The sequence below is a fragment of the Eptesicus fuscus genome, chromosome 1 (genome assembly GCF_027574615.1).
Source record: "Eptesicus fuscus isolate TK198812 chromosome 1, DD_ASM_mEF_20220401, whole genome shotgun sequence".
Classification (NCBI taxonomy): Eukaryota; Metazoa; Chordata; class Mammalia; order Chiroptera; family Vespertilionidae; genus Eptesicus; species Eptesicus fuscus.
Window position 1 is genome coordinate 134,352,356 of NC_072473.1, and position 15,433 is coordinate 134,367,788.

At 51.2% G+C, this 15,433-nt stretch overlaps 2 protein-coding genes across 2 annotated transcripts in view; one reads left to right on the forward strand and one right to left on the reverse strand.

Annotated features, from left to right (window-relative positions):
- NYX (nyctalopin) overlaps window positions 1–1,422 on the reverse strand; it is a 59,242-nt gene extending 57,820 nt beyond the window's left edge. The window contains exon 1 of the mRNA XM_028127651.2: window positions 1,320–1,422. Coding sequence (XP_027983452.2) covers window positions 1,320–1,422 — 103 coding nt within the window. The remainder of the gene's footprint in view (window positions 1–1,319) is intronic.
- Window positions 1,423–9,005: 7,583 nt separating this feature from the next.
- LOC129150010 (erythroid transcription factor-like) lies at window positions 9,006–11,118 on the forward strand. Its single transcript, XM_054720122.1, has 4 exons — window positions 9,006–9,348; window positions 9,453–9,559; window positions 10,082–10,207; window positions 10,686–11,118. The coding sequence occupies exons 1-4, from the start codon at window positions 9,006–9,008 to the stop codon at window positions 11,052–11,054; spliced, it is 945 nt and encodes a 314-aa protein (XP_054576097.1). The 3' UTR covers window positions 11,055–11,118.
- Window positions 11,119–15,433: the final 4,315 nt, after the last annotated feature.

Genomic DNA, 15,433 nt, shown 5'->3' on the forward strand with positions numbered 1-15,433 from the left:
GTTATGTACACATAAACAACTGTTGGACATAGAAATCGGGACTCAAAAGAACTTTTGGCCCAGAAAGAAACTCACTGCAGACTGATTCATTTGCCTCTCAGCATAACCATTATTGCTTGTCTCATTTTCGGTTCTTATAAGTGTATTCCTAGTATCACATGAGCTCACTCACCTAGGGGAAAAGATGAACAACATAGACTGAAGAACAAGAACAGACCCAGAAACAAGGAGGCATGGATCAGACTGTCGGGCCTCAGAGGGAGGGTAGGGGAGGGTGGGAGTAAAGGGGAGAGATCAACCAAAGGACTTGTGTGCAAGCATATGAGCCTAACCAGTGATCACGGACAACAAGGGGGTGGGGGCATGCGTGTGGGGGGGTTTGGGATGGGAATGGGGGGGGGTTGATGACAAATATGTGATACCTTAATCAATAAAGTAATTTTAAAAAAAAAAAGAATCCACCCCAAAGTCCTCCTGAGTCCAAACTGAGGGGTTGTTTCTGTTTCGTGTCCTTTTTCAGTCCAAGTGTTACTGACAGTCAGAGCCAAGCAAACCCTAAAATCCCCTGGACAGGAAGAACAAGAAGCGGCAGGCACTGCCTCCCACGTCCCCAGCGCGTTGGCTGGCACGCCCTCCTGGCCCAGTTCGGGGACCTGGACCAGGCAGGCCTGGCCCTGCAGGTGGCCTGCCCGCCCCGGGCACTCCCACGGCCTCTGCCACGGTGGCACCTGGACTGGGCCACCTGCCCCGGTTGCCAGGGAAGCGGAGGGGAGTCGGCTGCTCCCAGGCCCCTGGCGCTGCCCTGGGCTCTCGCAGGCCCTGACTCACCGGCCCCACCCACCACACACGTGGCCACAGCAGGGACTCCACCAGTAAGGGCCGGGGTGGCCTCCAGCACTGGGACCTGCTTTCCTGTCAGCCTGGGACCCAACAGAAATCCTCCAGGTCCATCAGAAAAGAGCACATTCAAGCCCTGGCTGGTGTGGCTCAGTGGATAGAGCATCGGCCTGCAAAGCCTAGGATCCCAGGTTCAATTCCGGTCAAGGGCACGTACCTCGGTTGCAGACTCCTCCCTGGCCCAGGCCCTGGTCGAGGTGCATGCAGGAGGCAGCCATTGATGTGTCTCTCTCACATCAATGTTTCTCTCTGTCTCACCCCCTCCCTTCCACTCTCCCTAAAAATCAATGGGAAAACATCCTCAGGTGAGGACTAGAATGAATGAATGAATGAATGAATGAATGAAAATAGAAAGCTACTTGCAAAAGCAAGACATTATTAAGGGGACCAGCCGCAGGGCCCCCAGAGCAGTGGGCGCGCACCCAGCACGCAGGCATCTGTGAACCGAACCTCCTCGTTGAGGTTCAGGCCTTGCCCGGCTGCTCTGACATAGCAGTTTTCCAGCTTTCCTGCCACACTCCCCATCGCTTCTGTGACTCGTCCTACCTCCTCCCCTTGGCCCCGGTGCGCCCAGGCTTCTGCCCTGTCCTCCCTAATTGATGGGTCCCCACACCCTACTCATCCGTGAACACAACAAGCTTGGCTTAAAGGATCTTTGTTGTTGTTGTTAATCCTCACCATAGGATAATTTTTCCACTGCTTTTCAGAGAGAGTGGAAAGGTGGGAGGGAGAAAGGGGGGAGGGGGCGGGAGGGGAGAGGAGAGGAGAGGAGAGGAGAGAGAGAATCAAACATCGACATGAGAGACACACATGGACTGGTTGCCTCCCACACCTGCCCCGACCAGGGGGTGTGGAGCAAACCGGCAACCCATGTAAGTGCCCTTGCCTGGGAATTGAGTCCACGTCCCTTGGGTGCGCAGGCTGGTCTCTAACCACTGAGAAACACCAGCCAGGGCTCAAGGATCATTTTCTGAGACCTCACACCGTAGTTCACTTTTGTGCCACTCTCAACATATTTCCCAGGGAAGAACTTTCTAGGCGCTCAGTAGATGTTTCCTCTTACATTTCTCCCTGTAGCCTGACTCACTCTTCTTGGCCTAAATCCAGCCCAAAGAGAACTTTCCGTCCGGGCCATGCATCCGTGGCAGGCATTCGTGGCCAGCTATGCTCCTGCGCCCTCTATCTCAGCGTGCTGTACCCCCAAGACATTCCCATGTGGCCCTAAGGGTGTGGGAGGAGGGGGAAGTCTGGGGCGCACTTCTCTCAGAGTCCCAAACGACGTGACTGTAACCAAAGGCCTCCTGCTTGTAGCTTCCCTTTCACCTTTTCCCACTCTCCACCCTTTCTCTGGCCATGAGCCCAGAAAAGTAACCTTGGGACCCATTGCCATGCCTCTTCTGGCCCTGCCTCCATGTTTCTGCCCACAATCCTTGGGGAGCAGAAGGGTAAATGCTGGGTTTTCACTTCCTGTAGGTTAGATCTACCCAAAGGCCACAATGCTGATGGGAAAGGTATTGTGTCTCCATCACAGAACTACCGTGATAGAATGCCCCAAGATCAATAGTTATTATTATTGAAGTATAATTGGCATATCCTATATAATAAACGTCTAATATGCTAAGCATTCGACCGTTCGTTCGACCGTTTGACCAGTCGCTATGACGCACACTGACCACCAGGGGACAGATACTCCAACTGGTAGGTTAGCTTGCTGCTGGAGTCCCACCAATCAGGACTGGGTGAGAAGGGCTGGACACACCCTGGAGCCCTCCCGCAGTCCCTCCCCAGCCTTGATGTGACACTCGTGCAAGGGACCCCACAGGTTCATGAAACTGTGCACTGGGCCTCTAGTGACATTATATTAGCTTCGGGTATACAACACAATGATTCAATATTTGTAGATATTGTGAAATGATCACCACCAGAAGTGTAGGTACATCGATAACCATACATAGTTACAATTTTTTTCTCCTGATAAGAACTTTTAAGAGCTACTTTCTTAGCAACTTTCAAATATATATGATATAGCATTATTAACTACTAGAGGGGGGGTCCCTCAGCCCAGCCTGCCCCCTCTCACAGTCTGGGAGCCCTCAGGGGCGGGAGGCAACCTGGCAATCAGGGGAAGGTGACACCCCATCATACCTCTGCTGCTGCCACTGCTGGCAGCGCAAGCCTCAGCCAGCCCTGGTTACCTGAGCCTCAGGCAGCCCTGGATGGTTAGGCAGCCACCATCCAAGGCTTGCCTGTGCCTCAGGCCAGCTCTAGGCAGCTGGGGGGCAGAGGGGACTGGGGGACGTCGGAGGCAGGGGCGCAGCAAGGCCTTGCAGCATTCCTGCTGCCTCGGCAGGGCTAAGGGGACTGGGCGCCATCATCTTGTGACTGTGGGCACTGCCATCTTTGAGGGTGTAGCAATCAATTAGCATATTCCCTCCTTATTGGCTGTGGGTGCTGCCATCTTTGCGATGGCATGAGGGTCAATTAGCATATTCCCTCTTTATTAGATAGGATAGTTACCATGCTGTACATTACATACAAGGATTTACTGGAGAAACCAAGATGGCGGCATAGGTAAACACCTAAACTGCTGCCTCGCACAACAATTCCAAAACTACAGCTAAAAGACAAAACGTCTATCACCCAGAACCACAGGAAAGCTGGCTGAATGGAAGTTCTACAACTAGAAGGAAAGAGAAAAGAGCATTGAGACGTGCACAAGCGCTGAAAAACTGAGGTACGGAGTCGCGCGAACCAGGCTGGTGGCGGGCTTGCTTTTTTCAACCCGAAAGGAGATAAGCTCCCGATTACTCTGAAATTCAGTTTCTGGGGAGACACGGGGGACCCAAACTCCTATGGGGAGAAGCTGGACTGTCTGCCATTGAGTTGGAAAGTGAGGCTGACTTTCTTGTAGAGCTGCATGCAGGAATCAGTGTTTAGAGCTCTGGGGTGTGAGATGTGGAGATGCAGAAACTCGGAGACGCAGAGACGGCTGACTGGCAGCCATTGCTGTTTGCCACACCCTAGCCTAGTGACTCCCTGAGACCTCCCCCACATAATCTACAAACCCACCCAAGCTCCACACAGCGGTTTTTGTATATGAATGGCCTCCCCTATTTGCAGCTTAACCTAACAAACTGCAGCTCTGGTCAGACAGCTCCAAAACCTCCAAACCCCAAGCAAAGAGGAGAAAACTATAGTTCTCGCTGTAGCTCCTGCTGGGTGGCCTCAGACAGTAGCTGACCTGTACCCCATTGGAGATCCGGAAGCCAGTGTACCTAGTGGTCAGTGTGAGACAACACCAGATTTCAACTTCTCACATCCATAAGTGATACATTCAAGAGGCAGATTCAGTGAGCACCAAAGCCCCACTGAAGCAAGTCCTGCCCCATAAGCATGTCTCCAGCGCAGCAGTTCTTCCATTATAGACACAGGGGGTCCTCACAGCCAATTGGCCTGGAGGTCAATTCCTTCCAGTGTACCAACAGCAATCAAGGCTTAACTACACCAAGACTTTGCACTCAGCCCACAAAGGGGTACACTAAGAGTATCCACCTCAGGTAACTGGGGAGGCTGATACACTGGCCCCTATAGGTCACCTACCACACAAAGCCACTCCATCAACACAGCGAAGCAGCCAAAATGCGGAGACAAAGAAACATGTCACGAATGAAAGAAATGGAGGACAGCAAACTACTGGACATAGAGTTCAAAATCACATTTATAAGGTTACTCAAGAATCTTCTAAAAACCACCAAGAAACTTAGTGAGACCTCCAAGGAGCTTAGTGAGACCTTCAAGGACCTTAATGAGAATGCCAAAAAAATGGAAAAGGACCATTCAGAAATTAAGCATACACTAAAAAAAAAAAGAAGAAGAAGAAATTAAGCATACACTGTCTGAAATAAAGAATATACAGAAATTCAACTCTAGATCAAAGGACCCCAAGAATCAAACCAAAGATCTGAAATATGAAGAAACAAAAAACACCCAACCAGAAAAACAAGAAAAAATAATCCAAAAATATGAAGATAGTATAAGGAGCCTCTGGGACAATTTTAAGCGTACCAACATCCGAATTATTGGGGTGCCAGAAGAAGAGAGAGAGCAAAATATTGAAAAACCTATTAGAAGAAATAATGACTGAAAACTTCCCCCACCTGGTGAAAGAAATAGACTTACAAGTCCAGGAAGTGCAGAGAACCCCAAACAAAAGGACTCCAAACAGGACCACACCAAGACACATCATAATTAAAATGCCAAGGGCAAAAGACTGAGAATCTTGAAAGCAGCAAGAGAAAAACAGTTTGTTACCTACAAGGGAGTACCCATACGACTGTCAGCTGATTTCTCAACAGAAACTATGCAGGCCATATGGGAGTGGCAAGAAATATTCAAAGTGATGAACAGCAAGAACCTACAACCAAGATTACTCTACCCAGCAAAGCTATCATTCAGAATTGAAGGTCAGATAAAGAGCTTCACAGACAAGAAAAAGCTAAAGGAGTTCATCACCGCCAAACCAGGATTATATGAAATGCTGAAGGGTATTCTTTAAGAAGAGAAAGAAGAAGAAAAAGGTAAAGATAAAAATTATGAACAACAAAATGACAACAAATACATACCTACCAACAAGTGAATCTACAAATCAAGTGAATAAAAAATCTGATGAACAGAATGGACTGATGAATATAATAGAATCAGGGACATAGAAAGGGAGTGGACTGACAATTCTCCGGGGGAAGGGGGTGTGAGGGTCCGGGAAGAGATTGGACAAAAATCTTACACCTATGGATGAAGACAGTGGCGGGGGGTAAGGGCATGGGGTGCGGAGGGGGAAATCAGGTGTAGGGGAGCTATGGGGGGGAAAAAGAGGAATACCTGTAATAATCTGAACAATAAAGATTTATTTTAAAAAATAATAAAATAAAATTCTTCATTTTAAAAAATTAAAAAAGAAGGATTTACTATTTTATTTTTTTCCTTTTTTAAAAATATGTTTTTATTGATTTCAGAGAGGAAGAGAGAGGGAGAGAGAGAGAGATAGAAACATCAGTGATGAGAGAGAATCATGGATCAGCTGCCTCCTGCACACCCCCTACTGGGGATGGAGCCTGCAACCCGGGCATGTGCCCTGACCAAGAATTGAACTGTGACCTCATGGTTCATAGGTCGATGCTCAGCCACTGAGCCATGCTGGTTAGGCAGATTTACTTATTTTATAGCTGAAAGTTTGTACCTTCTGACACCCTTCACCCATTTCTCTCACGCCCCACCCCTGCCTCTGGCAACGACCAATCTTTTCTGTATATCTATGAACTTGGTCTGATGGGGGATTTTGTGCATTTCTTTCCCTCCCTTTTTTTGGAGATTCCACATATAAGTGAGATCATATGGTATTTGCCTTTCTGTGTCTGACTTATTTCACTTAGCGCACTACCCTCTAGGTCCATCCATTTTGTTGTGAAAATGGTAAAATTTCATTATTTTTATGGCAGAGTAATATTCCAGTGCGTGTGTGTGTGTGTGTGTGTATAATATCACAACTTCTTTATTCACTTATTCACCAGTGGACACCTGGGTTGCTTCCATATCTTGGCTATTGTAAATAGTGCTGCAATGAACATGGGGGTGCATATAACTTTTCGAGGTAGTGTTTTCTTTTTTTTTTCAGATATAAATACCCAGAAGTGGAATTACTGAATGAAAAATAATTCTATTTTTTAAATGTTTTAGGAACTGTTTTCCATAGTGGCTGCACCAATTTACATCTTCAGCAACAGTGCATAAGAGTTCCCTTTTTTCTCCATCCTCACCAACACTGTTATTTCTTGTCTTGTTGGTAATACCCATTCTAGTAGACATGAGGTGACAGTTACCTCATTGTGGCTTTGATTTACATTTCCCTAAAGGTTGGTGATGTTGAGCATTTTTTCATAAATCTGTTGGCCATCTGTACATCTTTGGAAAAATCTCTACTCAGATCTTCTGCCTATTTTTTAATCAGATTCTTTGTTTTGTTTTTTGCTATTAAATTGTATGAGTTCTTGCCCATCTGGTGTGGCTCAGTGGTTGAGCATCAACCTATGAGCCAGGAGGTCACAGTTCAATTTCTTGTCAGGGCACATGCCCGGGTTGTGGGCTCCATCCCCAGTGTGGGGCGTGCAGGAGGCAGCCGATCAATGATTCTCTCTCATTATGGATATTTCTCTCTCCCTTCCTCTCTGAAATCAATAAAAAATATATTACATAAAAAAAGAAACCCCCATCTGAAAACTCTTTGGGAACCCTGATTGAGTTCAGGACCTTGCTTTCATTGTTGAAAATGAGCCCTAATGTTACTCTGCACACAATCCCTACCTCACGCCCCACCCCACAGAGTCCACAGGAACCCGTGATCCAACTCTCAACGTGAACCTCAGTCTTGAACTTACATGGAAAATCCTTTCCTGAACCTGTGGGAGGCACCTGTCCTGACCCCCTGCTTTAAGTCCAGACCTCATCCTATACAGGCACCTATGGCCTCACCTGGCACAGGTCCCCCGGCCCAGACACTGTACAGGGCTTGCTGACCTAATCCTGTGTTGGCTCCATGGCCCTGACCCTCAGGAAGCCTTGCCTATAACAGTGCTGGAGCCTATAACCGGATTCTGCAGAAAACCTTTCCCTGACTTCCAACAGAAATCCTTAAATTGACTGTTTTCAGGAATCTCTGACCTGATATTTTATAGGAACCCCAAAGCTTGGCCTCTGGATACACTCTCCTGACCCTGTCTAGGAGCCCTGATGTGACTCTCTCTGACAGCCTTGTTCTGGAAGCCTTGCCCTCACCTTGTACAGGAGCCACTGTCCTGACTGTGGCTAGTGGCTACCACATGAAACAGCGTAGCTCTGGGGAGTCTACAGAAACCTGAAGCAGACACTGCTATAGGCTCATCAACCCTGTCCCCCTTTCTTCCTGACTCACTCCCTTTCCCAGCCTCCCTTACAATGACAGGTGGACATGTGACAGTTCCAATCAATGGAGTGAGCAGTGACATACACGACTATTGGAAGCTGCCCATTGCCTTCACTAGCGGAAAGGGGTGGACAAGGAGTCCGGAAGGCTGGTCAACCTTGAGGCCAGAGCCAACCACCCACTGTCTGGTTGAGACAAAGGGAGCTGAAGCAACTTCCACCTTTTGGTTTTATATAAATCCTTGCTGATAGGCTATCATCGAGCTGTTACTGGAAATTGCCTGCCTAAGGGCTATGGATGTGCCCCAAACCTGAATAAAAGGGATCGCAAGGCCAGAGCAAAGAGGTCCCCCAATTTCCAAATTAGTATTTCTTGTCTTGCCTCTTTCATTTGCGTGCGGCCTCCTCCAGAGCCTGAACCAGAACCCTGAACCACGCGGGACGTGGGACACTCACACACAACTTCCAGGCCTGGCCCCTAGGAACCTCTCATGGGTCCTGGTTGGTGTGATCAGTGGTTAGAGCATGGGCTTGTGCACCAAAGGGTCTCAGGTTCAATTCCCAGTCAAGGGCATGCACCTGGGTTTAGGTTCGATCCTCAGCCCCATTCGGGGCACATGCAGGCAGCTGCTGAACTGGCTTTTCTGGCAGGGTTCCATGCTATTGGGGTTGCCAGGAGACCCTTGGCTAGGATAGAACCCCACAAAGAGGCCATCTTGGAGATGGCCGGAAGCCTTCACGAGGCTATGTGGACCACGTTCCCTACATATGTGCAGGTCTGGGAATGTACATCCCCAGCCTGCCACATCGGGAATGAATGTTGTAAGTAGGTGGGGGTGGCCCTAGTTGTGAGTGGCCCATGGGGCTCCACACAGTTATGCTCAAAGCCCATTGGGAAATGGCTGCAGGTGACTGCAGCTGCCAGGGTGACCAGTGGGGCTCAGATCCAGGAGTCCCTCAGGGCCAGCAGCTGTTCTGGCAACCTATGGGAAGGGGGGAAGGTGGGAAGGGGGGAAGGTTGGCCACCATGCTTGGGCTGTTGGGCACCACTGCACCCTGAAAGCAGGATGGCGTCAGACCTTCTGTCCCCTTCTTTCTTCCTTCCCATACCCACCCCCTCAACAGGTCTCCAGATGAACCCATGTCTCGGCTGTATGGAGGGGACCCCAGGGGGCTCACCATACACCAGCTGGGCCTATAACAACACTGGGCTCTACCCTCCCTCCACTGTGTGCCCCACCTGGGAGGACGCCCCGCCTCAGGTCTCAGAAGATTCCTATGCGAGAGGCACCTTCCCGGAGACCTTAACAACACAGCAACTGAGTCCGGACCTGCTGACACTGGGACCTGCGGTGCCTTCCTCCATCCCTGTCCCCAGCAGTGCCTCCGGGGCCCCCGACTTTCCTAGGACCTTCTTTCCTCCCACCGGAAGCCCCCCCAATCCAGTGGCCTATTCCTTCCCCAATCTTCATGGAACCCTGCCCCTGGCCACCTATGGTGAGGTTCCCCAAAAGGGACAAGGAGGTTGAGGTGGTGGGTGGGGGAGTCCAAGGCAAAGTTGGGCTGAGCCTGGTCCCTCTTCCCCCCGTCCACCTCTCCAGAGGCCAGGGAGTGTGAGTACTGCAGAGTGACAGCCACTCCGCTGTGGTACATGTGCAGTGCCGATGGTCAGATGATGAATAGGCAGAACACGCCCAAAAATCGCGTGGTAAGACCCCAGGCCTGCCTCCCCTCACCCAGGTACTACTGTTCCCACTCCGTGCAGGATCTCTGTCCTCACACTCTACGAGCACCCAGATCTCCTCTCCCTGCCCCATCCACTCAGGGACCCAGCTCTGTACAGGAGTGTCTACCCCCAGCCCACCCTCAGGCTGCAAGCAGGAACGCTGTCCACTCCCTGCCCAGCAGTCTTCATACTTGGCTGCACACTGGGGTCACCGTGGGGCCCTCCCTAGATGTGTTGATTTACTTGGTCTGGGGCGCTGCCTGGGCATCAGGATTGGTTCCGACTCCCCAAGTGAGTCCAATGTCCACCAACGTTGAGAACCACTGATGCAGTCCCCCACACCATCTGGAAAGCCCCGGGACAGGAGGCCATGTCCTCGCCCCTTAGAGAACCCTCAGTCTACACCTTGTCCAGGAAGCCCTGCCTTCAGCCTGACCCTCACCTCCTGGGTCCCCCACCCACCCACCCCCAGTGCACTGACCCTCACATTCTTGCTGCCCCCAGAAGGTCAGCAAGTGGGCAGGTGCCCGGTGCGCCAACTGCCAGACAACCACCACGGCACTGTGGCGGATGAATGCCAATGGAGACCCTTTGTGCAATCCCTGCGGACTCTATTACAAGCGACACCAGGTGTGCCCTGCCTCTTGGAGCCTCCCCCTGCTCCCCCATCCCACCAACCCTCCCTTCCTTCTCCTTTTCCTTTCCTGTATTCTTCCTATCTCCATTCCCTCTCTTCTTCATTCCCTTCCTCTCTTCTCCCTGTTATTCTCCTCCCTCCTCCTTCCCCATCCTCCCTCTCTCCTCTGCACCTCCATCTCCTCCCTGCATTTCTTTCCCCTCCTGCTCCCTTCTCTCTCCTCCATTTCTCATCTCCTTCCTCCTCCCCTCCAGCCATCAGCTAGTCCGATGGCTAGAGGCTCCCCCAGCCTTTCCCTAGCTTAGGGCCTCACAAGCTCATGATTCCTTAGGGCATTATCTGTGCCACAGCTGGGGCCTGCTCCCCTAGTCCTGAGCCAGTTCCCTACTCTTAAGGAGTGGGGTGGAAAGGGTGGAGACACAGAAGCAAGAGTCTGAGGTTGGGGACCACTCATGGCCTCCCTTTTGTCAGGTGAACCGACCAGCAATCTTGTGGAATGATGTTGTAAAGACTAGAAAGCGCAAGGCATCACAGAAAAAGAAGAAGCCAGCATCAAGTCTGGGAGGCGCAGGACCAGCTGATGCACCAGCCGGTGGCTTCATGGTGGTGGCTGGGGGCAGTGATGGTGGGAATTCTGGGGAAGTGGCCTCAGGCTTGGCATTGGGCCCGCCTGGCACTGCTCATCTCTACCAAGGCCTGGGCCCCGTGGTGCTGTCAGAACCTGTCAGCCCCCTCATGCCTTTCCCCGGGCCCCTGTTGGGTTCACCCACAGGCTCCTTCCCCACAGGCCTCATGCCTCCCACCACCACCAGCACTGTGGAGGCGCCACTCAGCCAGTGAGCATGGCCAGCAGTAGAGCCAGCAGTCTCTACAACCCACCCTCTGGGCCCCCCAAACCTTTTTGTCTGGATTGTCAAAGATTTGTGCAATAAAGTACCCATGTCCTGAGGTTGGAGGTGTGGGTCTGAGTGGGACTGAATAAAGAGCCGTGGTAGGGGGTGTGCCACGGTGCCCGTGGTTCCCTGGTGATGGCGTGAGGCTGGGAGAGACAAAAGTGGTATCATAAGTGTTGAAGTTGAGCAAATTCGAGGGATTGTCTTGAAAAGTTTGTTTGCTTTCCAGGAGGCAGTCTGGCAGATGTCCTAGGGAGGTGTCTTATCAGTATCTTCCCCAAGACTGTAAAACATGCTTAGAACAAAAGTTATGAAGAGTTCAAAAGAGGTTTGAAAGGAGGGAGAAGGAAACTTTCTACTAACTAGAGACTCCTTGGTGGGAATTATCCCTGAGTTGTGAAAACAGCAGGGAGGAGGAGGATGCAAGAATGTAGCCTTGAGAGTAGCTTCATCTTATCCTGCAGTTTGAACAGAGGGGCTGTTTGAATCAAAGGAGCCAACAATCTTGGGGTTTAATTACCAGGGGCTTCTCATACATTGTGGAAGGCCACCGCAAAGAAAAGGAAAGGCCTTTTTCTGTCCTTGTAAACCACTCCCTCCCCAACCTTTAGGATATTTGACTAAAAAGGTAGGTGCCCAGGGTCCATCTCAGACTCACTAAACCAGAATCTCTGAAAGTGGACCCAGGCATATGTATTTTCCGGTAACAGTTTGACTGAGATATAATTTACATGCTATAAAACTCAGCCTTTTAAAGTGTACACATCAATGTTTTTTAGTCTATTCACTGAGTTTTGCAACCATCACCACTAGCTAATTTTATATTTTCATCATCCCAAAAGGAACTTCCATAGCCATTAGCAGTCACTCTCCATTCCCCCTCCTTCAGCCCATGGCAACCATTAATCCATTTTCTGTCTCTATGATTTGCCTGTTCTGGACATTTCATACACATGAAACCATATGTGTTCCTGTGTGTCTGGTTTCTTCACTCAGAAGAATGTTTTCAAAGTTTGTCTATGTTGTAGCCTGTGTCAGGACTTCATTCATTTTAGTTAATGAATAATATTGCATTATACATTGTACAGATAAACCACATTTTGTTGATCCATTCATCAGTCAATGGACATTTAGGCTATTAAAATGACAATACGGTATCACCTCACACCTGTCAGAATGGCTATCATCAACAAATCAACAAACGACAAGTGTTGGCGAGGATGCAGAGAAAAAGGAACCCTCCGAGGATGCAGAGAAAAAGGAACCCTCGTGCACTGCTGGTGGGAATGCAGACTGGTGCAGCCACTGTGGAGAACAGTATGGAGCTTCCTCAAAAAATTAAAAAAATAGGCCCTGGGTGGTTTGGCTCAGTGGATGGAGTGTGGGCCTGTGGACTCAAAGGTCCTGGGTTCGATTCCAGTCAAGGGCACATGCCCGGGTGTGGGCTCAGTCCCCAGTAGGGAGCGTCCAGGAGGTGGCCGATCAGTGATTCCCTCTCATCATTGATGTTTCTCTCTTGCTCTTCCTTTCCCTTCCTCTCTGAAATCAATAAATTTTTTTTTTATTTAAAATGGAACTGCCTTTTGACCCGGTGATCCCACTTGTAGGAATACATCCTAATAAACCGGAAACCAATCAGAAAGGATATGTGCACCCCTATGTTCATAGCAGCACAATTCACCATAGCTAAGATCTGGAAACAGCCCAAGTGCCCATCAGTAGGTGAGTGGATAAAAAGCTGTGGTACAGCTACACAATGGAATACTGTGCAACTGCAAAAAAGAATCTCTTACCCTTTGAGACAGCATGGAGGGACCTGGAGAGCATCATGCTGAGTGAAATAAGACAAGGATCACATGATCTCCCTCATAGGTGGAATCTACTGAACAAAATAAACTGATGGAGTGGATCCAGAGACATGGAAGCAGGGAACAGAGTGCGGAATCTCAGAGGGAAGGGTGTGTGTGTTGTTTTGTTTTGTTGTTGTGTTTTTTTTGGGGGGGGGGGGGCGGAGCGCGGATGGTAATCAACCAAAGACCTGGTGTGCTTCTATGAATAACCCTTGGAGGCAAACAGTAGGATGGTGAAGGCCTGGGACAGGGGTGGGGGAGGTGGGGCAGGCTGGACGAGGTCAATGGGGGAAGAGGCGACATATGTAACACTTTCAATAATAAATATTTCAAATAATAACAATAACTTAAAAAACAACAACACTAAAGGCGCCAGACACTGGTTGGTAGGAGATGTTCAGGAAGAGGGGGCTGGTATGGGGGCAGGGCCGACCAACCCAGGTCCTGACTCACACTTTCAGTTGCTATTGAGGCCTAGCCTCCCAGGAGGGACCGTGCTGATCAGTTAAAAAAATAAGGCTGTGTCTACTCGGCCCCCTCCCTCCCCCCCCCTCAGGATGCTGTGCGGTGAAAATGAGCTCTGCTGTCCTGGGGGGAGGGGAGCGGAGGGGTGTGGCTGATGGGCGAGGCGAGTCCACAGGGTCTGCCGTCTGCCCCAGCAGTTCTGGTTCCCGGGAGGACAGCCCTGCTTTCCATCCCCCGCCCCCCTGTGGCTTTAAGGGGCTGAAACCCACAAGCTGCCATTCGACCCAAACCTCCGGAGGCTCGGCGGGCTGCAGCTGGCGCTGCTCCATGCTCTCTCTCTCTCTCTCTCTCTCTCTCTCTCCTCCTCTCTCTCTCTCTCTTTCTCTCTCTCTCTCTCTTTCTCTCTCTCTCCTCTCTCTCCTCTCTCTCTCTCTCTCTCTCTCTCTCTCTCTCTCTCTCTCTCTCTCTCGACCTGCGGCCTGGGCTGCCGTTCTTTATCTCTCTGGAAGGATCTCGCAGGCCGAGGTGTGGCTGTGTTTGCACTTACACAGCAAACAGGTCTCTTTTCCTCCTGAAATCACTTCCCGTCCAGGAGCCCCAGTGAATGAGCTCCTGAGAGCTGCGGGCGGGCGTTCCTCCTCCTGCCTGGCCCCTCACCGGCTTTTTTTTGTCCCCTGACTTGTCCTGGAGTCACAGGGAGCACTGACCTAGGGTCACCACGTGTCAGTTAAAAAGCAAAAGAGCCTGGCCGGCATCGACCTAGGAACCAGGAGGTCAGGGTTCGATTCCCGGTCAGGGCACAGGCCCGGGTTGTGGGCTCCATCCGCAGTGTGGGGCGTGCAGGAGGCAGCTGATCCATGATTCCCTCTCATCATGGATGTTTCTCTCTCTCTCTCCCTCTCCCTTCCTCTCTGAAAGCAATACAAATATACATATGGCCCTGACCGGTGTTGCTCAGTGGATAGAGCATTGGCCTGCGGACTGAGGGGGATCATCATCATCTGGCCACTCCGTGTGTATTTTTTTTAAAAAAGAAAAAGAAGCAGAGCTGGAGGGAGACGTCCACAGGACAGCTCAGGGGCAGCTGTTTGCTCAGGCCCGCCGGGGGTCAGCCCTCCGTTCACCCAGCCCAGGCCGCCCGGTGCCCGCCGGCTGACCTCCTAGCCGCTCCACGGGGAGCGGGTCCAGGCTCCGCCCTGGGCACCAAGGAACAGGGCTGCCTGCTCCTCGCCAGGCGCCTGCCTGCCCACCCAGTTAGACGGGTCGGGCCCCTCCCTCTCCAGGGGCAGTTTCTAGCCTGGAACTGGCGTCACTGCACCTGGCACCGCCATCCTCCGACTCCAGGGCACGGCCCAGAGTGTTCGCGGTTGGGAAATGGCTCTGGAAACCAACCAGAACTTCAAAAACACACCCACAAACACGGTGCCTTCCACTTGCCACCCCAGCTCCCTGCCCAGCCACGTGGGGAGGGGCACAGACACTCGCTGTCCAGGAAAGCAGCCCAGCGTGGTGGCTACAGGGGGCCCTCAGCCAGTCCCCTGCCAGGAGGTAGCACCATTCTGACCCCGGGGGGCAGGGGCCCCTCTCCATGGCACCCGCTCTTCCCAGACCCCAGTCACACCTTTGGGCCAATGGGTTAATGGGTTCCCCTGTTGCTAGTCCCCGGATGCGTGTCCCCTGCTGAGGCCCACAGCCCTGCAGGACCTTGGTCTCCCCACACCATCTGATGAGGAAGAGGAGGAGGCTCTTGCAAAAGGAGAGGAGAGCGCTGGAAGGACAGGCGCTCACTTGAAGGAGCTCCCGGTGCTGAGAATGAGGACAACTGTGACCAGACAACACTGTGACCAGCCACGGTCCGTGCTGATATTAATGAGTGACCGAAGAAATACATCGATGAGGAGCAGGGAAGCGCTTCCTTGCAGAAGAATCTCGTTTAATAAATGTAGAGCCCTGGCCGGTGTGGCTCAGTGGATAGAGCGTCGGCCTGCGGACCAAAGGGTCCCGGGTTTGA

Excerpts from the sequence above, each read along its gene's own strand:
- LOC129150010 (XM_054720122.1), top strand. The coding sequence starts at position 9,006 with ATGGAGGGGACCCCAGGGGGCTCACCATACACCAGCTGGGCCTATAAC. Across the intron at positions 9,560-10,081 it reads ACACGCCCAAAAATCGCGTG|AAGGTCAGCAAGTGGGCAGG; the intron begins GTAAGACCCCAG and ends TGCTGCCCCCAG. Across the intron at positions 10,208-10,685 it reads TCTATTACAAGCGACACCAG|GTGAACCGACCAGCAATCTT; the intron begins GTGTGCCCTGCC and ends CCCTTTTGTCAG.